Source organism: Eulemur rufifrons, chromosome 8, assembly GCF_041146395.1.
Source record: "Eulemur rufifrons isolate Redbay chromosome 8, OSU_ERuf_1, whole genome shotgun sequence".
NCBI lineage: Eukaryota > Metazoa > Chordata > Mammalia > Primates > Lemuridae > Eulemur > Eulemur rufifrons.
Genome location: NC_090990.1, coordinates 90290070 through 90317152, shown reverse-complemented (window position 1 = coordinate 90317152; position 27083 = coordinate 90290070). Strand labels below are relative to the sequence as shown.

At 34.5% G+C, this 27083-nt stretch overlaps 1 protein-coding gene across 1 annotated transcript in view; it reads right to left on the bottom strand.

Moving 5' to 3' along the window:
- Nucleotides 1–27083, bottom strand: part of AXDND1 (axonemal dynein light chain domain containing 1) — a 92396-nt gene that overhangs the window by 25186 nt on the left and 40127 nt on the right. The window contains exons 14-17 of the mRNA XM_069478399.1: nt 26115–26190; nt 23891–24125; nt 10116–10317; nt 1919–2012 (exon numbers count right to left, since the gene is read on the bottom strand). Of these exons, the coding sequence (XP_069334500.1) occupies nt 1919–2012; nt 10116–10317; nt 23891–24125; nt 26115–26190 (607 nt within the window). The remainder of the gene's footprint in view (nt 1–1918; nt 2013–10115; nt 10318–23890; nt 24126–26114; nt 26191–27083) is intronic.

Here is a 27083-nt window from a genome sequence, read left to right as displayed (position 1 = left end):
TCACTAAGTATTAACCTGTGATTATAAAAATTATGAAAGTTGTTCAATCACATTAGTTTTTTGAACCATTACTAAAAATTATTTTAAAATATTGTTTATTTTATTGTTTGACATTTTGTATGTGTTTATAATGTACAAAACATGTCAATAGAGTAATTCTTGCATGTAAATTATAAATAGTAAGCTAGAAATGACTTGCTCAAAGATTTTTTAGGGATAGTGGTACTTGGATCAACAATGTTTAGAGATTGCTGTTTTATACAGCCATGTAATACAAATGAGTAAGGGGACAAAAGAAAAACAACAATAACTGGAGGTAAGAAAATGGATCAGAAAGGAAAATAAATGGTAGATAAAAAAAAGACAAACTTTTCCATTTTTAAATACTTATACCAGTAAATATGGATACACATAGTTCCTCTAAGAGTTTACAATCTTGCAAGCTTTCTATACAGATTCATTATACCATAATAATTCAGTATTAAAATAGACATAGGCCGGGCGCGGTGGCTCACGCCTGTAATCCTAGCACTCTGGGAGGCCGAGGTGGGCGGATCGTTTGAGCTCAGGAGTTCGAGACCAGCCTGAGCAAGAGCGAGACCCCATCTCTACTAAAAATAGAAAGAAATTATATGGACAGCTAAAAATATATATAGAAAAAATTAGCCGGGCATGGTGGCGCATGCCTGTAGTCCCAGCTACTCGGGAGGCTGAGGCAGTAGGATCGCTTAAGCCCAGGAGTTTGAGGTTGCTGTGAGCTAGGCTGACGCCACGGCACTTACTCTAGCCAGGGCAACAAAGTGACACTCTGTCTCCAAAAAAAAAAAAAAAAAAAAAAAAAAAATAGACATATACAAAGGTACTTTCTAAATAATCTTATCATAAAAATTGAATTCTAGAATACCAAAAATTAAGTATAGGATTCCATGGAGATAAATTCCTGATGGTATTTTGCCAAAGAAGAGGTTGATGTAGTAGCAACATGAGACACCAACAATGCTGGAATGTTCTTCCTAACTTCATTCAACAAATATCTATTGAGTCCCACTATGTGACAGGCATTCTTCTATCCTTTTTCTTTTTCATATTGGTTGTCATAAGAATTTCTCCCAAGCTTGGGGATCCCCTGGATCTATACTTCCAGCCTTAACATAATTACTCCTCAACTCTTGGTAACTGTATGTTTATAATATGCTAATAGAACTGTAATATAATGTAATGTTTCATCAGTAGTGTTCCCAATAACATGATGTCTCTGCCTTTCAAATTTCTAATTTAAGAAATATTCAAATAAATCAAATTCATGTTATCAATTTTGTAAGATAAAATATTTGCATGTTAAGTTTACTTATACTAAGAGGTTCCTGTGTAAATTTAGATTATAAACAAGAATAGGAAGTGGGGATAAATGAAGTAAACTAAGACATCCTTTGGAAATTATTTCATGTTGTGCTAGTTAAGAAGTCCACAGGTTCAGCTCTTCAGAATTGTGGAATAATTCTATTTGTTCTGGTAATTACAGACCAAGAGCATTGTGGCATCTTCTCTTTCCTGTTAGTAACATGTTTCTGCCCTTATTGGCTGAAGGGATGGAAGAAACATAATCTGACATAAATCATTAAAATGGTCACATCCCAGATTAATTTCATCGAGGAAAAAATTTCAGCATACTAAGTAAAGAGTAAAGATAATAATTAGAACTAATAGAACTAATAATTAGAACTCAAAAATACCATTCCAGAGGCAAGAACTTTCTGCACTTAAAAATCCACTGAAAATCACCTGAGAAATTATTATATAAGCTTCCATTTTGCCCTTCCCCTCCTGCCTCAATTGGATAGGGAGGGCCTGGTTTTTTCTTGAAGAAAACTCCCAGACAAAGCAAAATATAACCTCACAAATCCTTATAAGTACATACGTGGCGCTGAAGTTCAACGTTACCATTGTTAATTTCATTGCCTATTTTCAAAAGCCATTGTTGCATCATGTTAAATATATTTTCTTGGAGTGCCCTGAAGGAAAAATCAAGTAAAATAAAGATAAATAATTTGCTTAGAGCTGTGGTCCCCAAACCCTGGTCCACAGACCACTACCTGTCTGTGGCCTTTTAGGAACCGGGCCACACAGCAGGAGGTGAACAGCGGGCAGGTGAGTGAAGCTTCATCTGTATTTACAGCCACTCCCCATCATTCACATCACCCCATGAGCTCGGCTCCTGTTAGATCATCAACAGCATTAGATTCTCATAGGAACTTGAACCCCACTGTAAACTGAGCATGCATGGGACCTAGGTTGTGGCTCCTTATGAGAATCTAATGCCTGATGATCTGAGGTGGAGCTGAGGCAGCGATGCTAGTGCTGGGGAGTGGCTGCAAATACAGATTATCGTTAGCAGAGAGGTCTGACTGCACAATATATATAATGTGCTTGAATCATCCCAAAACCATCCCCCCAACCCCCAGTCCATGGAAAAATTGTCTTCCATGAAACTGGTCCCTGTGTCAAAAAGGTTGGAGACCACTGGCTTAGAGTATAAAAGTAATTATCAGTTAAGAGAAAGAGTTTTATTTGGCCAGTCATAGTAAACTTAGGTGTGACAATATCTTGAGAACTCAGGAAAAGGTGAGTAAAAGCCCTGAATTATCTGGTACGATGGCTTAGTCACTGACATAGCTTTCCTAACGCCCAGGTAAGTAGCAACTGGCATTATGCACTTTGGACAAAGTAGATCTTACCTGCAACATTAGCTCTCTACTGTAAAAACTTAACGCCCTTTATATTCACTTCTAGACCAGTAGGGTCTTCTCACATAATGAGAAGAATGAAATTTTAAAATTCTCTTGATGATTTACTTCCAGCATAACTGTGTGAGCAGCGTGAGAAGCAAGGCTGGCCAATTCCCCAGTGAAAATGGCGAAAATTATTTTTTAATAAACCATTTAAAGCCTCTGGAAATGGTGCTAAAGATAAACAAAAATGGCAGAAACATCTACTGAAGAAAATCTTTGAAGATTCAGTAAGAAAGGCAAGAATCTATGGTATTTAAAACAAGCCTTTTCCCTCTCTTCTTCAGCTTACTGAGGCAGAAACTCCATTCCAGAATGCTGCATCCAAGAACACAGGGCTCCCTATCCCTCCAGCTCCCAGATAACTTTCATCCCAGGGGAAAGAGGACATCAGGGTTTCTTATCCTGTCCCCAACTATCTGTTAGTTGGTCTAGGTACTAGGCAAATGTGGTTGAGAAGTGGGGGTTCCCTTCCTCCACCCAGCCCATACTTACATCATAGAATGGAGACTCTATCTTAAGCATAGCATGCTGAAAATACCGGGGCCTGATTTCTTGGGTTTGTGAGGTAGAGTTCCACTCCAGGAGAGACAACCCAAGAGGACCTCAGGCTGCTACTCTCCCCTATAAAAAGTGCTCAGCTCCTACAATCTGAGTGTCACTCAGAGAGAAGGTTTCCATTGTTCCTACACCCAGCCTCCAGAGTCCTACCCCAGAGATTTTGCCTGGAGGGAGAAGCCAAGAAAAAAGCTCCTAAACTATTTAATAGTTTGCAGGAAAGAACCAGGGAATAAGACAGCTGGGAGGAGGTCACTTGGAATCAGAAAATATCAAACACTAATCTCAAGAACTATTCTTTCCAAGCAGTCAGAATTATATGAAATTGGTTTGTAGAGCAATATATGTCCCAGAGAATTATTGAAAACAATAGAGCAATCAAACAGAAATTAGTGGAGTTTAATAGCGGTGTGACAGAGAAAAAGAGGGAGAGAGCCTTGACAAAACACTGTCATTGCAGAGTGACTGTGGGCATACCCAAAGCTGTAGCTCCCTAAGAACACATCAGAGGCTTAATAGGAGGAAGAGGGGGGCAGTAACAGTACATTATCTAATATGTTCAATCTCCAACAAAAACTTATAAGGCATGCAAACAAACAAGAAAGTATGACATATACATCAGAAAAAAGCAGGCAATAGAAACTGCCTATTAGAGTGACCAGACATTTGATTTTTCAAAAATGGACTTCAAAGTAGCCATGATAAACATGTTCACAGAACTAAGGAAACCATAATTAGAGAAGTGAAGGAAGGTATGATAACAATGTTGCAGAAAATAGAGAATATAAATATAGAAACATAGATTGGAAAAAAGAAACAAATGTAATTTCTAGAGTGAAAAAGTACAATAAGTGAAATTTTTAAAAAATCATTAGCAGGGCTCAACAGTAAATTTGAACTGGCAGAAGAAAGAATAATTGAACTTGAAGATAATATGATGGAGATTATACCGCCAAAGAACAAAGAGAAAAAACAATGCAGAAAAATGAAGATGACCTCAGAGAAATGTGGGATAACATTCAGCAAACCAAGAACACATAAAGGGAGCACTGGAAGAAAAAAGATAAAGGAGCAGAAAAAAATATTAAAAGAAACAATGGATGAAAATTCCTCAAATTTATTGAAAAACAACAACTAACACTCAGGAAGCTTAAAAATCTTCGAGAAGGACAAACACAAAGAGATCCACAAACAGATACATCAGAGTAAAAATGCCAGAAATCAAAATAAGGAGAAAATCTTGAAAGCAGCAACAGGAAAACAACACATAACCTACAAGGGAACTCCAATAGGATTAAGCACTGACTTCTCAGAATAAATGATAGAGGCAAAAAGGCAGTGAGATAACATATTCTTACTGCTTAAAGTAGCAACTGTCAATCAAGAATCCTATATCCAGCAAAGATATCTTTCAAAAATAAAGGTGAAGTAAAGACTTCCCAAGATAAACAAAAACTGAAAAATTTGTTATTAACAGACTTTTCTTACAAGAAATACCACAAGAAGTTCTTCAGGCTGAAAGCAATGGGAATTATAATCTACATGAAAAAACAAGGAGCATATGTAAAGATAATTATATAATTTTAATAGATAATATAAATGCACATTTTTCTATTTATTAACTGACTTAAGAAAAAATTGTATAAAATAATATACTATAATGTATAGTTAGACCTATAACATAAAAATGTAATATGTGTCTAATGTTTTTGGCAAAGTAGCACAGAGAAGGTAGATGGGAGTAAACTCCTAAACAGGATATAGAAATGATGACACATGGTAAATTAATAATTATAACAATGTACTTTTGTGTTTGTAATATTAAGACACTTATTAATAATATATAATAGTAATACCACAAAAGGTAGAAAACAGAACAGGACTATGTGGGAGTAACATTTCTATATATCACTGGAGTTAAGCTAGTACAAATCTGAAGCTTATTCTGATAAAAGGTTTATGATAAACTCTGGAGCAATCATTAAAAAAAAAACTTTAAAAATGTAGCAAGGCCGGGCGCGGTGGCTCACGCCTGTAATCCTAGCACTCTGGGAGGCCGAGGTGGGCGGATCGTTTGAGCTCAGGAGTTCGAGACCAGCCTGAGCAAGAGCGAGACCCCATCTCTACTAAAAATAGAAAGAAATTATATGGACAGCTAAAAATATATATAGAAAAAATTAGCCGGGCATGGTGGTGCATGCCTGTAGTCCCAGCTACTCGGGAGGCTGAGACAGGAGGATCGCTCAAGCTCAGGAGTTTGAGGTTGCTGTGAGCTAGGCTGATGCCACGGCACTCACTCTAGCCTGGGCAACAGAGTGAGACTCTGTCTCAAAAAAAAAAAAAAAAAAAAAAAAAAGTAGCAAAAAATCAGTAAAGAAATCAATGCTACCCTAGCAAATATTCACTTAATGCAAATAAAAAGAGTAAAAGGAAAATAGAGGAACAAAAAAAAGAGAAATGAAACATAGAAAACAAACAATAAGACGACAGATGTAAATCCAACTATATCAATAATAACATCAAATGTGAATGGATTAAATAAACCAATAAAAAGGCAGAGATTGTGAGACTGGATTTAAAACATGAATCAACTGCATACTCTCTACAGGAGACACACTGTAGATTCAAAGATACAAATAGATTGAAAGTAAAATATGGAAAATTATAAACAGCAACCACAACAAAGCTGGTGTGGCTGTACTGGTATCAGATAAAATAGATTTTAAAACAAAAAAATGAAAACCTCAAAATCAATCCCAGCAACAACAAAAATAAATAAATGGACCCTGATCAAATTAAAAAGCTCTACACAACCAAGTAAACTATCATTAGAGCAAACAGACAACCTATAGAATGGGAGGAAATATTTCCATGCTATATATCTGATAAAGGGCTAATAACTAGAATCTATATAGAACTCAGGAAAATAAGCAAGAAAAAAACTCAAACAACCCCATTAAAAAGTGGGCAAAGGACATGAGCAGAAACTTTTCAAAAGAAGATAGATGAATGGCCAACACACATATGAAAAAATGCTCAACATCTCTAATCATCAGGGAAATGCAAATCAAAACCACAATGATATATCACTTATCTCCAGTGAGAATGGTCTTTATTAAAAAGTCCCAAAACAATAAATGTTGGAGTGGATGTGGAGAGATAGGAACACTCATACCTGCTGTTGGGACTGCAAACTAGTACAAACTCTGTGGAAAGTAATATGGAGATACCTAAAATAACTAAAAGTAGAACTATCATTTGATGCAGCAATCCCACTACTAGGTATCTACCCAAAGGAAAAAAAGACATTCTATCAAAAAGACATCTACACTAGAATATTTATAGCATCACAATTCGCAATTGCAAAGATGTGGAAACAGCACAAGTGGCCATCAATACATGAGTGGATAAATAAAATGTGGTATAGGTATACCATGGAGTACTACTCAACCATAAAAAAAAATGGTGAACTACCTCTTGTATTAATATTATCCTGAATGGAGCTGGATCCCATTCTTCTAAGTGAAGTTATCACAAGAAGGGAAAAACAAACACCACATGTACTCGCCATTAAATTGGTACTAATTGATCAACAGTAATGTGCACATATGGGAAGTAACGTTCATCAGTGCAGGGCAGGTGGGAGTGGAGAGAAGGGGATGGGTAAATCCACACCTAATGGATGCAGTGCATGCTGTCTGGGGGATGGGCATGCTTGTAGCTCTGATCTGGGCGGTGCAAAGGCAATTTATGTAACTAAAGTGTTTGTACCCCTGTAATACTCTGAAATTAAAAAAATAATGTTACTAGGTGTAAGGAAGGAAATTTTATAATGCTAAAAGGGGCAATCCATCAAGAAGATATAACAGTTATAAACATATGTGCACCTAATAACAGAGAACTAAAATACATGAAGCAAATACTGAGAGAAACGAAGGGAGAAAGAGACAAATAATAATAGTTGGAGACTTCAATATTCCACTGTCAATAATGGATAGAACCACTAGACAGATGATCAACAAGGAAACAGAAGACTTGAGCAATACTATAAACTATATTAAACAGAAATTTATAGAATTCTCCCTCCAATAATGACAGAATATATTAATACATTCTTCTCAAGTATACATGGAAAATTCTCCAGGACAGACAAGATACTAGGCCATAAAACAAACCTCAATAATTTTAAAGGCTACAATAATGTAAAATATATACACACACCACAATGGAATGGAATAAAATTGAAATAAATAACTGGAAAAAATTTGGAAATTCACAAATATGTGAAAATTAAATAACATACTTCTAAATAACAAATAGGTCAATTAAGAAATCAAAAGAGAAATAAAATACTTTGAGATTAATTAAAATAAAAATACAATATGTCAAAACTTGTAGGATGCAGGTAAAGCAGTCCTTAGAAGAAAATTTATAGCTATAAAATTTACATTAAGAAAGGAGAAAGATCTCAAATCAATAACCTAACAGTCCACCTTAAGACAATGTAAAAGTAGAATAAACTAAATCTAAAGAAAGCATGAAAAAGGAAATAATGACTAGAATGGAAATTAATATGATAAAGAAGAGAAAAACACTAGAGAAAATCAATGAAATCAAAAGATGGTTCTTTGAAAAGATCAACAATATTATTAATAATAAACATTTAGCTAGATTGATCAAGGAAAATGGAGAGCAGGCTCAAATTACTAGAATATGAAATGAGAGAAGGGGACACTAGTACTGACCTTTCAGAAATAAAAATGATTATAAGGGAATACTATGAACAATTGTGCCAACAAATTAGACAACATAGATGAAATTGCCAAATTCCTAGGCTACAAAAACCCAAAACTAACTCAAGAAGAAATAGACAATATGAATAGACCTATAACAAGTAAAGAGATTGAATCAGTAATCAAAAATCTACCCACAGATGGCTTCACTGCAGAATCCTACCAAAGAGCCAAAGATGAATTAACATTAATTCTTCACAAAGTCTTCCAAAAAATAAAGGAGAGAACACTTCCAAACTCATTTCATGAGATCAGCATTATCCTGATACAACACCAGACAAAGACATCACAGGAAAAGAAAACAGACTAATGTCTCTTCGAATATGGATATAAAAATCCTCCACAAAATACTAGCAAACAGCCTGGGCACTGTGGCTCACACCTGTAATCCTAGCACTCTGGGAGGCCAAAATGGGAGGATCACTTGAGGTCAGGAGTTCAAGACCAGCCTCAGCAAGAGCGAGGCCCTGTATCTACTAAAAATAGAAAAAATTTATCTAGGCAACTATTAATAAAATAGAAAAAGTTACCCAGGTGTGGTGGCACATGCCTATAGTCCCAGTTACTCGGGAGGCTGAGGCAGGAGGATCGCTTGAGCCCAGGAGTTTGAGGTTGCTGTGAACTAGGCTGACACCACGGCACCCTAGTGCAGGCAGCAGAGCAAGACTCTGTCTCAAAAAAAAAAAAAGAACACTCATAACTCAATAATAAAAATAAAAATGACCCAATTAAAATAAGGGCAAAGGATCTGAATAGACATTTTCCTAAAGAAAATAAATAAATACACAATAAGCACATGAAACAAGGCTTGACATCATTAGTCATTAGGGAGATGTAAATCAAAACCACAACCAAAATACCTACTTCACATCACTAGTATAGTTAGAAACAAAAAGTCAGATGACAGGCCATGGAAAATAGCTCAAGTCTGTAATCTCAGTACTTTGGGAGGCCAAGGTGTGATCACCTGAGGCCCACAGTTCAAGACCAGTCTGGGCAACATAGCCAGAGTCCATCTCTTCAAAAAAAAAAAAAAAAATTAGCCTGACATGGTGGTGCATGCTTGTAGTCCTAGTTATTATACTTGGAAGGCTGAGGTGGGAGGATCACTTGAGCCCAGGAGTTCAAGGCTGCAGTGAGCTATGATGGCACTGCATTCAAACCTGGGAGACAGAGTGGGTCCCTGTCTCAAAACAAAACAAACAAAATAAAAAGTCAAATAACAAGTAGTGGCGAATATGTGGAGAATTCAGAACCCTCATAGACTGCTGGTATGAATATAAAATGGTGTATGTCTTCCAAAAGCACTTTGGAAAACAGTCTGGCAGTTCCTCAATTGCTAAAGATAGAATTGCCATATGACACAGCAATTCTATTCCTAGGTATATACGTATCCAAGAGAAATGAAAACCTATCTCTGTCCACAAAAAGCTTGTACATGAATGTTTATAGCACAATTACTCATGAATGCCAAGAGAAGGAAATAATCCAAATGTCCAGCCATGGATAAATGGATAAATAAAATGTGGTATATCCACATGTAGAATACTTTATAGTCATAAAAATGAATGAAATACTGATGAAACATGCCACAACACGGATGAATCTTGAAAATATTATGCTAAATGAAAGAAGCTAGTCACAAAAGACCATATGGTATATGATTCCTTTCAAAAAAAATGTCCAGAACAGGGAACTCAACAGAGATAGAAAGATTTGTGGTTGCTTAGGGTTTGGGGCAGGGTGGTGGGAGAGGATGAAGGATGGCAGAGTGATAGTTTAAGAATATGAGGCTTCTTGCCGAAGTGATAAAATATTCTAAAATTGACTGGTAATGGTTGTTTATACCTATAAATATAATGAAAGCTACTGAATTGTGCACTTTAAAAGGGCGAATTGTATCATATGTGAATTATATTGCAATAAAGCTTTAAAAAATTCTCTCAAAAGGAGAAAAAAAAAACCTATAGAAACTTACAAGCCAGAATCCACGTCTAAGTACTGTGGCACAGTACCAATAATGTTTAACGATGACTCCAACTGTGATTTCATTTCATTAATTTTTTCATTAACTCCCTCCCATTCTTCGAGAGCCATCTGAGGAAAATCCAGAAGGGTTTCCAACTTGAAAGTACAGAATTCGAGAGAACTAATCAAATACGGAAGAATTTTAGAGATACCTAGAAAAGTGAGAAAAGCATTAACTTTTAGATTGCTACTTCAAGATTACTACTTCAATACCATAAAATCCTACTGGGCAAAGGCATATATCTTTTTTCAACTTTTTATTATCCTACAGCCTGCCTAGCAGAAAACCTTACGAGAGCAGTTCCTAAATAAATGTTTAATGAATAAACACTGTGTAATTCATACTTTCAAGACTAATGGACAATTTATTCAATGAAAATTTATATTTTATGTGTCTTGTCTTCTCAGCTGAGAATCAAATGCATTAAACCTGAAACATTAAACTACAATCTTCTGTAATAGGCATTAATTAAGTTATTCTGTCAAGAGGACAATGATGATAAACAGCTTTTTCATGATTATGGGATAGTTAATAACAGAAATGAAAATAGATCATCATAGGTCTTGAATCATCATTAAGGTCATTGATCAGGTTTTCACGAAGTTTGTAGTTTTTGGTCTGGAAAAAGATTGAGTGTGGACTCAGTGAACTGATTCACCATGAGATCATGGTAAAATACCTTCTTTTTGTCTTATTTCATTTGCAAAATAAGAAATGAAAATGCTCCCATCTCAGAGTTTAATAAAGAGAAATAATTAAAAAGCAAAATGTTTCTTCTATCCTTGATTGAAATATGTTCGTTGCCGTCATCAGATAATTTTGATCTTTTAGAAATATTCAGAATGATATGTTAATTCTACCATCATTCATCATTTTGACTTCCTCTATTTGCTACCTTGTTTTTCTCTCCCACTATATACAGATATATCTCAGTATCCAGAAAGGGTTGGTTTCGGGACCCCTGTGGATACCAAAATCCACAGATGCTCAAGTCCCTTATATAAAATGACATAGTAATTGCATATAACCTATGCATATCCTCCTGTATACTTTAAATCATCTCTAGATTACTTATATACCTAATTCAATGTAAATGCTATGTAAATAGTTGTTATATTGTGGTTTTTTATTTGTATTATTTTTATTGTCATTTTTTTATTATCTTTTCTCCAAATATTTTCAATCAGCACTACTTTCAGATGATAGTAAGTTTGGCTTCACTGTAACAGAAAAGATTAACAGATTTATTGAGGTGCCATTCAGATATCATGAACTTCATCCTTTTAAAGTGTATAACGCAATGTTTTTGTATATTTGCAGAATTGTGCAACATCACTACTATTTAATTCCACAATATTTTTATCATCCCCAAAAGGGATGGCAAACACTGGCAAAGGGATGGCAAACAGCCCTGGCAAACACTAAACTACTTTCTGTCACTATATATAGATATGAGGCTATAAGAGAGAATAATATGGACAAAAATTAAAGTATCTGAAGAGGTACAAAAGGAGTTGAGAGGAAGGAGCAAGTAATTCTGTCAAAGGGATATTAAAGAAACTTTACAGAGGTGATGACCATACAGGATTTTAAAGGATGACTAATAGTTGAGCAGGTAGATCAGATAGGGAAGTGTACCTCTAACAATTAGACTAATAAAGAAAACTAAAAATAATAATGTGGCTGTATTTGGTATATACAGATGAAAGCAGTGGTTCTTCCTCAGAACACTTTTCTGCATTTTTTTTTTTCTGTTAGTAAAAGTAGATTTTGTTTTCTTACCCAGTCCCCCTTTGAGACCATTAACATGCATTTGGGAGATAGCTGCTTGGGCCAGAGTACACAATCTGGTTTACACTACATATGTTTACCGTATTATCTATAAAAATAGAATTTTAAAATAATTACTGGCTTCTGATTAATGAGAATAGACTTTTGAAAAAATCTCCTTTCTCTCTCAGAGTCTATCAAAATAATAAAGAATTTTAAAATGCAAACTGACAATGCTAAACATAATGGGAGAGGGGCAAATTTAAAGAAGAGAATTTTAAAAGTTAACAAGGAAGTAGTTAAACTTCCCTGAAATATCAGGAAGAGGCTCCTGATTTACAGAAATCAAGTACAACAGGGAGTGGGAATGAGACATGGAGCTAAAAACAGGGTAACTAACTGAAAATCTATAGATTAAATAATTGATCATCCACCCATCCCCACGAGTAATGTTTGACAGCTAGTCATTTATGCTACATACATACATACACACACACACACACACACACACACACAGACTTCTCTTTTTAAAATGAGACATATCTACATCAAAGAACTCCAAATTTCAGCATTTATTTTGCCCAGCATAACCCAACTATCCTAAAGCAAAGACCACTAATCTACAAACCACACATATGACGAGAGAGAGAGAGAGAGAGAGACTGACAGAGACAGGAACAGAGGAATATAGAAAGTGAGAAAGACATAGAAAGGGAAAAGATGAGAGTACATCAATGTACTTCCAGGTAGATTCTTATTGCCTCATTTTAAAATATAAATAGATAACCAGGGTATTCAAACATTTGGGAGAATCCTGAAAAATGAAAGAAAGATATCTATAAGCCACAGTAGGGTAAATAAAGAAAGAATTCAGAAAATAGAGAAAATTAAAAAAATTTTTAAACTAATTTTCTTCAGAGAGATAAGAAGATATATCATCAATAAAACAATAATAGAATGTTATGAATAAAGAGCAATCTGAGAATAAGGAAATGCTCTTGAAATTAAAACTATAACTTAAGTAATTCATTATAAAGGGTAGAAGATAAAGTCAAAGAAATCTTCTAGAAAATAGAATTCAGAAGATAAAAAATGAGAGAAAAGATGAGAGTCAGTGTGGTAGATAAAAGGTAGTCACATCAAAAGGTTGTGTCTTTTTCACCTCTTCCTGAATCTGGGTTGGCCCCTTGACAGTCTTGACCAATAAAATGCCATACAAGTGATCTGCATAAGTTCTAGCCTTTGAGAGGCCTAGCAACTTCTGCTCTTGGGGAAAGTCAGCTTCAATATAAAAAATCTGACTACCCTAAGAGTCCTCTGTTTTGAGAAAGCCCAATCTAGATATATGAAAAGGCTATATGGAGAAAAATACCTGACAGCCCTAACCTGGTCCTGCCATCCCACCTAGGCATCAGAAATGTGAGTGAGAAGTCATCTTAGATGTTTTCAGATCCGGTATTTCAGTTCCAAAGCTGAGGAACCCACTTGATAGACAGTCATCCTAGACGTCTTCTAGCCATTCGAGCCACTCTAGTTGAGTCAGAGATAAGCCATTTCCATTATGCCCTGCCAAAATTCCTGATAAACAGAACCACTGTGAAACATATTAAAAAGATTGTTGTGTTATACCATTAAGTTTTGGGATGGTTTGTTATATAGAAGTAGGTAACAGAACAGTTACAGAATATCAACTCAGGAAGTTCAACCTCCAAAGCATAAAAGTTACAGAGAGAACAGAGAAAATTCAGGGAAAGAAATTTTTAAAGAAATAATAGAATTTCATAAAGTTGAAGAACATATTAACTGGGTCTCTACCATGTGCCCACACATAAACACATCATTGTAAAATTTCAAAATAAGAAAATCCTAAAAACTTCAAGAAAGAAAAAAATACTATGTATGAGAACAGGAGAAGCAGACTGACAGAAGACTACCCATCAGTATTATAGGAGAAGTTTTTGCTTTCAACCTAGAGAACTATATCAAGTCAAACTGTCAATTAGATGAGATGGTAGAATAAACAATTTCAGACATTCAAGGACTAAGAAACTTTGCCCTTTTTTCATAGGAGATTACTTGAGGATGTGCTTCAGCAAAATGAGGTAATAAAACATGATAGAGAAAGATATAGAAGGCAAGAAACAATAAATGCAAACCAGAAGAATAATTTTTAAAAAGTCCTAGGATAGCAGTGTGTATACAGACCTTAAAAGTCAGCAAGAGGATGACGGGTGTCAGGAGGGAGGTAAATTTGGCCAAAATAACAAACAAATAAAAGAATTAAAGAGAGTTGATATGATTCTTAAGAGTTCAGAATAACTTAAGGAAATAATTTTTAAAATGGATAATACAAAAAAAGAGAAATGTAATTAAAAGCCACAGTAAAAATAAAAGGCCTTTTTTTTTTAAAAAAAAAAGAAAATGTAGTCATAATATCTAGCTATGCAGGGAAATTACATTGCCAAATAATGTAATTACTATTTATTTTGAACGCTTAGATTTAGCCTGTACAGAAAGCATGGAAGTATTAATTATAGATACAGAATAAAATATAAATGTTATTAACTTTCACAACACAAAATGAAAAATCCCAAATGATAGAAGCTGGGAGGTAGCACATCACAGAAGACATGGAAAGAAGGTTAGGGATATTAATATCCTGATCTCACAAACTAGGGAGTCAAGAGATAACGACTATGGATAATAGAGCAGAATATAAAGGTAAAGAGATTGAATTATGCCATGACAGTGTGAAGAGCTCTGCTGACCCATTACCCAGTGAAACTGGTGAAAATTATTTTTTAAATAATGTCATAAAGCCTCTGGAAATGGTCCTCAGGGCAAACAGCAAATGAAGAAACATCTATTCAAGAAAATCTATGAAAATTTGTTAATAATTATGACAATCTATGGTATTTGAACAAAGAACACTTGCACCCTCCCTACTCCCAGCTCAATGAGGCAGAGACTCCACTTCCACCTACTGCAGCTAAGACCACAGGGCTCCCTGTCACCCCAGGTCCCGTTAAGAGGGCTTTCTTCTGCTTCTGGGAAGAGCATAACTTCATCATTTCTCCTCCTGTCCCACATGCTGGATTCTGAGCCTACGTCTGGGATAATTGTGGTCAAGAGGTGGGGGCTCCCTTCTACCACCTAGCACTAACACGTGGTATGGAGGCTCTAACTTGGGTGTGATGCACTGAGAATACTTGGGCCCTGATTGCTCATGAGGCAGTGGTTCCACTAGAAGAGAGGCAAACCAGGAGGGCCTCAGGTTACTGCACTCCATTCACAGAGCATTCAGCTTCTGGAGCAGGGTGTCACTCAAGAGAGAAGCTTTCCCTTTTCATAGGCCTCAGATCCAGAGCGCTAGTTCAGAGATTTTGCCTGGGGAGAAAAGCAGGCCAAAAAGCAGATAGCTTCTAATTTCTTGCCTCACTAACTGATTTCATTTGTAACAGAGCTGGAGTTTAAACCTAAGCCACTTTCAAGAACAATGGAGGCTGTAGTGAAAGGCACTTGGGAAGAGAACTGTGGATCTAATGAAGATAAAGCCTAGACTATATACTGGCTACTTTGCAGGATAGAACCAGAAATAAGACAGCTGAGAGGAGTCATCCTGGAGTCAGAACAAATATCAAACACTGACCTCAAAAACTATTCCACTGAAGAGACCACACTTTCATCAGATAAGTTTGCAGGGGAATTTGTGCCCAGCGCATTGCTGAAAACAAAAGAAAATTTGTCAGGCAATTACTAGAGTTTAATAGTTGGATGTGATCAGAGAAAGAGAAAAAGAGAGCCCTACCAATACTGTTGTCATCCTAGAGTAACGGTAGGCATACTCAAAGCTACACCTCCCTGAGGAGCAATATCAGAGGCTTAACTCTGTGAGGGATGTGTGGGAATAGACTTCACTAAAATAATACAGCCAGTCACAAAACAAATAAACAAGAAAATAATAAGCCCCAATCTGGCCAGGGAACTGGGGTGTGGAGGAGACCAGTACCAAAAAGTGCTAAGGTCTATTATCTAAATGTCCAGTTTCTAGTAAAAAATTATAAGGCATGCAAAGAAACAGGAAAGTAAGACCCATACATCTGAAAATAAGCAGGAAACCTAAACTGCCTGTAAGAGCAACCAGATGTCAGATTTAATAGGAAAATATTTCAACATAGCCATTATAAATATGCTCAAAGGATTAAAGGAAATCATGGTTAAATAAGTAAAGGAAGGTTTGATGACAATTTTGTATCAAATAGAGAATATTGATGAAAAGATATAAATCATTATTTTAAAAAGGAACCAAATGAAAATTTTGTAGTTATGAAGTATAATAACTGAAACAAAAAATCCATTAAATGGACTGAATAGTATATTTAAAACTGGCAGAAGAGTGGCTTAGCAGATTTAAAGACAGATCAATAGAGATTATGAAAGACAAAGAACAGAGAGAAAATATAATGAAGAAAAATGAATAGACATTCAGAGAAATATGGAATATCATTAAATGCATCAATATACACATAATGGAAGTACCATAAAGAGAGAGAGAGGAAGGAACAGAAAATATATTCAAATAAATAATGGCTGCAAACTTCTCAAACTTACTGAAAAATAATAACTTACACATCCATAAAGTGCAATGAACTCCAAGCAGGATAAATACAAAGATACCACAGACACATTATAGTAAAAATGCTGAAAGTAAAAAACAAGGAGAACATTTTAAAGCAGTAAGAGAAAAACAATGCATGGACTTATCAGGGAACCCCAATAAGAATAACAGAAACAATAGAGGCCAGAAAGCAGTGGGATAACATATTCCTACTGCTCAAAACAAACAAAACCTGTCAACCAAAAATCCTATAATCAACAAATCTATCTTTCAAAAATGAAGGTGATATAAAGACTTTCCCAAATAGACAAAAATTGAGTTTATTGTAAGCAGACCCACTTTATAAGAAATGCTAGAGGAAGTTTTTCAAGCTGAAAGCAAATGACCCCAGGGGGTAATTCAAATTCCTAGACAGGCATGGTGGCACGTCCCTGTAATCCCAGCTATTTGGGAGGCTAAGGTAAGAAGGTTTGCTTGATCTCAGGAGTTTGAGACCAGCTTGGGCAACATGATGAGACTCTGCCTCAATAAAAAACAAGAAGAAGAGAAAGAAAATCAAAAGGTATAAATGTGTGTTTCCTACCTTTTTAACTGATTTAAAAAGAAATTGTATAAACTAATGTATATTATACTTTGGGGCCAATAACATATTAGAAATGTAATATATGTATAATATGTTTACCAAAAATAAAAACAGCACAGAGGAGGTATAACGGAGCAAACTTAAATGAGCTAAAGAAATAATAACAGATGCCAAGGTAATAATTATAACAATGTATTCTAGAGCTTATAACATTAAGAGATATAATATGATTAGCAATAATACCACAAAAGGTGGAAAAGGGAAGAGGTCTACATAGAAGTAATGTTTTTATATGATACTGGAATTAAGCTATTATCAATCTGAAGCTGACTCTGATAAATTAAGATATATGTGGTAAACTCTAGAGAAACCACCAAAAAATTTAAAATGTAGTGAAAAAATTATTAAAGAAAATAAATGCTACATTTAAAATTTTTCACTCAATGCAAAAGACATGAAACACATAGAAAATAAAGTAAAATGGCAGATGCGAATCCAACTATATCAATAAAAACATTAAATGTAAATACATTAAATGATTTAATCAAAAGGCAGAGAGTGGCAGACTAGAATTTTAAAAAATGTGATCCAACTATATGTTGTCTAGATTCAAAAACATAAATAAATTTAAAGGAAAAGAATGGGAAAAAGTAAATTATCATATAGCAACCAACCACAGGAAAGCAGGAGTAGCTATAAAAGTATACCACAAAACAGACTTTAAAACAAAAAATAATACTAAAAACAAAGAGAGACATTTTATGATAATAATAAGGGTCAATCCATCAAGAAGCTATAACAATAATAAACATACATGTACCTACTAACAAAGCACCATAATATAAAAAGCAAAACTGAGAGAAATGAAAGGAAAGGTAGATAAAAATAATAGTTGGATACTTCAGTATCTTACTTCATAAACCACCAGACAGAAAGTCAACAAGAATATGAGACTCCAACAACATTACCAACCAACCAGACCTAACAGACAGCTATAGAATATTCTACCCCAACAAAAACACATTCTTCTTAAGTACACAGGGAACATTCTCCAGGAAGATAAGATGCTAGGCCATAAAATAAACCTCAAAAAAAAATTTAAAAGGATAGAAATAATATCATCCCACAATGGGGTGAAATAAGAAATCAATAATGAAAAAATTTGGAAAACTCAAAAATATATGGAAATTAAATAACATACTCCTAAATAACCGATGAGTCAAAGAAAAAAACAAAAGGGAACTCAGAAAATACCGATGAGTCAAAGAAAAAAACAAAAGGGAACTCAGAAAATACTTGAGATTAATGAAAAAGAAGATACAACATACCAACACTCATGGGATGCAGCAAAAGTAGCGCTGAAAGGAAAAATTATAGCTTTAAATGTCTATATTAAAAAAATAACAAAAGAAGAAAGATCTCAAATCAATAACTAACCTTTACCTTATAATACTGTAAAAAGAAGAGAAAACTAAACCTAAAACAATAAGAAGGAAGGAAATAATAATGACTACAGTGAAAACTAATGAAAGAGAATAGAAAACCAAGAGAATAGAAAAACAATATAAAAAATCAATGAAACCAAAAGCTGGTTCTTTGAAAAGATCAAGAAAGTTAGTAAACCTTTAGCTAGCTTGACCAAGAAAAAAGGAAGACTCAAATTACTAGAATCAGAAATGAAACACAAATAAAAAAGACTATAAAATAATACCATGAACAATTATGCCAACAAACTGAATAACATGTATAAAATGGACAAATTCCTAGAAATATACAGACAACCAAAACTGATCCGAGAAAAAAGATACAATATAAATGGAACTCTAACAAGAGAATTAAATCGGTAAACAAAAACTTACCCACAAAGGAAAGCCCAGGCCCAAAGGGCTTCACTGCAAAATCATACTAATCATTCAAAGAATTAGCACCAGTTCTTCACAAACTCTTATAAAAACAGAAAAGGAAGGAAATCTTCCCAACCCATTTCAGGAGGCTAGTATTACCCTAACACCAAAACCAGATAAAGATATCACAAGAAAAAAAACTACAGACAGATATATCTTATAAATATGGATTTAAAAACCCTCAATGACCAATGGAACAGAACTGAGAACCCCAATATAAAACCATCCTCATAGAGCCATCTAATCTTTGACAAAGCAGACAAAAACATACACTGGGGAAAAGAATCCTTATTCAATAAATGATGCTGGGAAAACTGGATAGCCACATGTAGAAGACTGAAACAGGATCCACACCTTTCACCTCTCACAAAAATCAACTCACGGTGGATAACAGACATAAACCTAAGGCATGAAACTATAAGAATTCTAGAAGAAAATGATAGAAAACCTTTGATAGACATTGGCCTAGCCAAAGAATTTATGAGGAAGACCCCAAAGGCAATCACAGCAACAACAAAAATAAATAAATGGGACCTGATCAAATTAAAAAGCTTCTGCACAGCCAAGGAAACTATCACGACAGCAAACAGACAACCTACAGAATGGGAGAAAATATTCGCATGTTACACATCCGATAAAGGGCTGATAACTAGAATCTATATAGAACTCAGGAAAATCAGCAAGAAAAAATCAAACAACCCTATCAAAAAGTGGTCAAAGGACATGAACAGAAACTTTTCAAAAGAAGATAGATGAATGGCCAACAAACACATGAAAAAATGCTCAACATCTCTAATCATCAGGGAAATGCAAATCGAAACCACAATAAGATATCATTTATCTCCAGTGAGAATGGACTTTATCAAATAAAGTCCCAAGACAATAAATGTTGGCGTGGATGTGGAGAGATAGGAACACTCATACACCACTGGTGGGACTGCAAACTAGTACAACCGCTGTGGAAAGTAATATGGAGGTACCTCAAAGAGCTACAAGTAGAACTACCATTTGACCCAGCAATCCCATTACTGGGCATCTACCCAAAAGAACAAAAGACATTCTATAAAAAAGACATCTGCACTAGAATGTTTATAGCAGCACAATTCACAACTGCAAAGATGTGGAAACAACCCAAGTGCCCATCAATACATGAGTGGATTAATAAAATGTGGTATATGTATACCATGGAGTTCTACTCAGCCACAAAAAACAATGGTGATATAGTACATCTTGTATTATCCTGGATAGAGATGGACCCCATTCTACTAAGTGAAGCATTCCAAGAATGGAAAAACAAGCGCCACATGTATTCACCATCAAATTGGTATTAACTGAACAACACTTAAGTGCACATATACTAATAACATTAATTGGGTGTCAGGAAGATGGGAGAGGGAGGAGGGGATGGGTATATACACACCTAATGGGTGTGGTGCACACCATGTGGGGGATGGACATGCTTGAAGCTCTGACTCGGGTAGGGCAAGGGCAATATACGTAACCGAAACATTTGTACCCTGATAACATGCTAAAATAAAAAAAAAAATTTTAAATCCTCAATGAAATACTTATAAACCAAACCTAGCAACAAAGAATTATACACCAGGGCCAAATGGGATTTATTCCAGTCAAGAAAGTTTGGATTGACATCTGAAAATCAATTAACATAATATATCAGATCAATAGAAAAAAAAAACAAAAACTACACAATCATTTTAACAGACATAGAAAAAGCATTTGAAAATATTCAACACCTTTTCACATAAAAGCATTCAATAAACTAGTAATAGAACAAAACTTTCTAATCCTGATCAAAGGTATCTAGGAAAAAGTCACAGCTAACATCATATTTAATGGGGAAAGACTGGATGCTTTCCTCCAGGGCCAGGGCATAAGACAAGGATGTCTGTCCCTTTGCTCTTATTCCACAACATGCAAGAAATCCTCTGCCAAATAATCCATTTTTCTAGAAAACTAGGTGCTAGAAATTGGGGAATATCTTAAGTAGCAGGGTGGATATTGTGGATCTAGGTATGTATACCCTGGAAATCTATATTCTTATTGTAATTAAATAAACCTATACTCTTATTTGTAAAAAACAAAAAAGACAAGGATGTCTGCTCTCACTGTTTCTATTCAACATTGTACTGAAAGTTCTTGCCAGGGCTACTAGGCCAGAAAAATAATAGGAGTATCCATATTGGCAAATAACAAGTAAAACTCTCTATTCATAAATGATATGATCTCATACATAGAAAATCTTAAGGAATCTACAAAAAAATACTAGAACTAATAAATGAGTTCAGCCAAGTTGCAGGATACAAGATCAACATACAAAATCAATTCTATTTCTACACACTTACAATGAACAATATGAAAATGAAATTAAGAAAAAAATTCCATTCACAATAACATCTAAAAGAATAAAATGCTCAAGAAAATATTTAACAAAAGAAGCATAAAACTTACTTCTCAGAAAACTATAAAATATTGTTGAAAGAAACTAAAGAAAATTTAAATAATTGAAAAACAAACACCCATGTTTATGGATTGAAAGGCTTAACATTGTTAAGATGACAATACTTCCCAGATACACAGATGCAACACAATCTCTATCAGAATCCAAAACTGACTTCCTCCTAGAAATTGATAAGCTGATTCTAAATTTCATGTAGAATTGCAAGGGATCCAGAATAGCCAAAACAATCACGAAAAAAATAAAGCAGGAGGAATCACACTTCTCGATTTTGACACTTACTATTAAGCAATGGTATTCAAGACTGTGTGACACAAGGACAGGCATGTGGATCAATGGAATAGACTGGAGGATACAAAATAAACCCATACTTCTGGTCAACTGATTTTCAACAAGAGTGCCAAGACCATGAAATGGAGAAAGAATTGTATTTTCAGCAAATGGTGCTGGGACAACTGAATATCCACATGTAAAAGAATGACATTGGAACCTTACTCATAACACAAAATGAATCAAATGCCATTATATAAAAGCAAAACTATAAAACTCTTAGAAGAAACATAAGGGTAAATAGTCATGACTTTGAATTTGGCAAAGAATTCTTAGATGTGACACCAAAAACACAAACAAAAAAAGAAAAAAATGGATAAATTGGATAGAATTCATCAAAATTAAAAACTTTTGTACTTAAAAGGACACTATCAAAAATATGAAAAGGCAACCCACAGAGTAGGAGAAAGTATTTACAACTCATGTATCTGAAAAGGAACTTGTATCCAAAACATATTAAGAAGTCTTATAACTTAATAATAAAAAGACAAACAAACCAATTAAGACATGGGCAAAGAATCATTATAGTATGTGAGGGGAGGGTGTTTTACATTTATATTAGAGCAAGTTACTAACTGGCTCATAATAAAGAATATTTTTTTCTAAAAGTATGGTACATGGGTCATTTGCATCAGAATCACCTGGGATGCTTGCTAAAATTGCCAGTTTGTGGGCATCTCTCTAGACACAGTGTACCAGAATGACTGGATCGCAGGACTCAGCAATCTGCATTTTTCACCAAATCCCTAAGTGATTCTGAATCACACTAAAGGTTGAGAATCACTGATGTAGAATGTTATTTCATGGACTAATATCCCAGATGGTCTCACTTTATTTGAAATTCTCAAAGAGTTATGCTTTCAGCTGGTGAACATTTGTCTAATACAAGCAATCATAGTACGTAATAACATACAATATCCATCAATGTTGAACAATGGTGTCTGTTCTCCAGTAGTATGCAACTTTAGAATATTGCTTTTCTTTCTATGTGTGCTATGAACCAATAGTATAAATATCAATTTTTGTCTAACTGAGAAAAAATAAAAAACATGGGCAAAAGATCTGAACAGACATTTCTCCAAAGAAGATATACAAATGGCTAATAAGCCTTTAAAAATGCTCAACATCATTAGTCATCAGGAAAACACGAATCAAAATCACAATGAGATATTATTTCACACCCTCTAGTATGGCTAGCATTAAAAAGCAAGATAGATAAGTGCTAGCAAGTATACAGAAAAATTGTAACCCTCATATGCTGCTGGTGGGAATATAAAATGATGCATTTATGAAACATTGTTGCAGTTTGAAAACATTGTGGCAGTCTTCAAAAACTTAAAGATAGAGTTATCAAATGACCAGGAATTCCACTTCTGAGTATATATCCAAGAGAAATGAAAATAAATGTCCACATAGAAATGTGTACACAAATGTTTATATTAACATTATTCATAATAGCCAGAACCTAGAAACACAAATGTCTATCAATAGATGAAATGATAAACAAAAATTGTGATATATACATACAAAGAATATTAGGCCATAGAAATGAATGAATAAGGATGCATGCTAAAACATGGAAGAACCTTGAAAACATTAGCTAAGTGAAAGAAGCCAGTCACAATGGTTCACATCGTATATGATTTCATCCATAGGAAAGTCCAGAAGGGGAACTCTACAGAGACAGAAAGTAGACTTAGGACTGAGGCACGGATGGGGGTGGATAAGAGGGTGAGAGCTAAAGGGTATGAGGTTTCTTTTGAGGTTTCTTTTGAGGACAATGTTCTGAACTTGGCTGTGGTAATGGATGCACATGTCTGCGAATATACTAAAAAATCACTGAATTGTACACTTTAGATGAATTACAATGTAAATAAATTATATTTCAATAAAGTGATTCTCAATGCTTTGCAGTTTTGCTTGTTTTTAATACTGTATGCATGTATGACTTTTATTTTAAATATTAATTGTATTAAAAATAATAATTACTGTTGAAATGCTTTATAATGCCAAGAAATCTAACTATCATGGCTTTTTCCTTACCATTGTCCCCATTTATTCTTATTTCGTATTCTTTGTAGAGTCTTCCTATGCTTTTGATCATCTGCTCCATGTACTGTTGCTCTGGTGGCATCTCTCCCTCCAAACTTTTATGGCGACCAAATATCCCAAGCCCAATATCTGACCAGTTTTCCTGTAAATGTTTAATAATCTTGAGAGTATCATATTTTGACACTAGAAAATCCCCAGTAAACTTTTCTTTCTCTTCATGCAGCACCTAGAGAGTGAAAGGGAAGGGGAGAAAATTGCATATTGTTCAGTAATAATTTTATCAAAGTCTACTCAGATCCTTATTCCCCAGTGACTCCCAATTATTTTGGAGTTGCATATCCTATTATTATTGTACATACCATTTTTTCTCCAAAGACATAGTATGTGACATATATTTGATTTTTAAAATTAAAGTAAATTTAAATTAATTTTGATACTCTCTGAGATAACCCATGGTTTACCAGAATAAAAATCATTCTATTAAATCCTACGTGGGTAAAAAATTAGTGACAGGTAATTAACTCCTAGAGAGATGAGCATATTTAATTACTATTTGCTTTAGTAAGGTTGTAATATATCTGTTTACAGGATCCCCACTAGATTGGGAAAGTTCCTAGAATTTACAGGTTATATTTATGTTTCATTTATCTCCCTAACCCCAAGTCCAAGTCCTGACCATGACATATCAATAAATATTTATGGAAAAAATAAAGTACAATTTATATACATAAAGTTTGCCATTATTTGTGACTCAGATAATGGAAATATCACTCATCCTTCATTAAGAGTAATCAGTGTAGGGAGGTGTGGAGAAGAGCAATTAAGCATAAGAATTTTGAGTTGGAGACACCTGGACTCAAATTCTGACTCTGCCACTTACCATTTATAGATAACTTAGGTAAGTTACTCAACATCCCTAAGCTTCAGTTTCTGCATCTGTGAGATAGGGATTATAAGATCCACATCATGTGGCTGCCATGAAGAGTAAGAAAGATAATATACGTAAAACATTTTCAGCTCCTGACAGAGTAAGTACTTAATAAAAGATAATATATGTAAAACATTTTCAGCTCCTCACAAAAAGTGCTTAATAAATGAGTTATTAGTCCTAATAAATTAAAAAACATGAGTTTTTCAATTTTATCTATGCATATCAAAACTGCTAGATAAATAGTAGAAAAAAGTCACTAAACTAGGTATATTGTATGTAGAACAGCAAACATCTTCAATTTTGAGAGTATTCTCAAGTCATTCCGAAAGAAAAAATGATTTCTTGGGATCTGAACGAAATTTATTAAGTCACGGATTTGATACTCACTTTGGAAGTATTTCAGTGTCATATATTTTCCTTTGTTAGATTACTATAACATGAAAGTAATCTGATTAACGAAACCTATTTTCAAAGTTCAAACACTTTTAGAAAGATTTTATTAATGGATAAAAGCAAATGTGGTATACACATATAATGGAATATTATTCAGCCTTAAAAAACAAGAAAATTCTAAAATATGCTACAACAGGGATAAACCTTGAGGACACTATGCCAAGGAAAATAAGCCAACCACAAAAGGAAAATATGTATGATTCCACTTAAACGAGGTGCCTAGAGTAGTCACATTCACAGACGGAAAGTAGAATAATGGCTGCCAAGGATTAGGAAGAGGCAGAAATGGGGAGTCACTATTTAATGAGTACAGAGTTTCCGCTGGGGAAGATGAAAGAGTTCTGGAGATGGATGGTGGTGATGGTTGTATATCAATGTGAATGTGCTTAATGCTACTGAACTGTATATTTTAAAATAGTTAAAAGGTAAATTTTATGTTATGTATATTTTACCACAATAAAAAACATGTTATTAATTTTAAAAGTCCACTTTGTCCTTAAAACAAAAGCCAGATACAGGAGAGGCACAAATGTTACTTATGTCTGACAATTAGATAAGAGAATCAGAACTACCCTTGCTGCCACTTAAGTATCTTTTCCCAATTTCTTTTCTAGTAGCCTAACTGTATTTGGCCCTAAAATTTGAAATAGAAATGAAAAAAATTGAAGGATATTTTAAAAATCTCCCATGGTCTTATGTTTTCCTTGCCTTTCATAAATATTTATATGGCATTTTTAAAGGATGAGATATGTCTCAGTTGTACGAAGGAATGTCAAGTTCACAACCAGCACTTTGATTACCAAGCTGTTTTTTACTAATAGAAAGTCTTACTTTTTGCCACTGCTTGAAGTCTGAAAGAACTGAATCGAATGTATTTCTCCTATTAGGGGATAAAATGCCTTTTCCACTGAAAGAAGAAAATAGAACAAGAGAAAGATTTCATAACAAAGTATAAACAAAGAAAATCGTAAGTCCATAAACTAAACAATTAATATTATGTTTCTCCTCAATGATTTTCAAGCATGCGTTCCAGGTCCAGCCCCTCTCTCCATAGGTATTTATCTTTAAAATTATAAATTCAGGCTTCAATTAGACCTGAGTAACCAAGCTACAGGGCCATGGGCCATGACAGTATTTTTTTTAAGAGTGGTCTCTGAGTTTTGAGAATTCAAAACTAGATCATCATGAGAATTCCTGTTAAATACAGCTCCCAAAACAATATATAAATAGAAAGAAAGCCTGCTGAATAATCAAGGCTCAACTTTTAAGTCAAGAGTCCCAACTATGGTAAGAAAGAGTTTCCTTTAATGTCTATGAAGTTTCACAAGGTGAAAGCTATTGATAAAGAAGTTCCTGAAGACAAAGAGAGAAGAGAACCATGGTCACCTGTGCTCCCTGCCCAGCTAAGCATCACATACAATAGAAATGGGCACATGGCAGCAGCAAACAGCTAGGAGATGTACCAGCTTCAGCTTCTAGAACTTCCAAATCTACTAAGTGGGAAATCCTTTATGGGGTATGAAAAACTGAAACCATTGTTCTCAATTTAAAATGGAAATGGCACCCAAATATGTCTCCTCAACAAAGTATATTAAAGTTTAAAAGAACCTTAGAAATCAACTAGTCCGGGCTGCATCCAAAGTATAGATTCTCATTAACCTTGGCAACGACTTACGTATTTGGCCTCAAATTAACTACTTTATTAGAAGCTTCTTCCGTTGTCAGATTTCTCTAATCATTACAAAGCATAACAACGAATCAAAATCACTCTCCCTGTAATTGCCACCCCATGGTTTTACT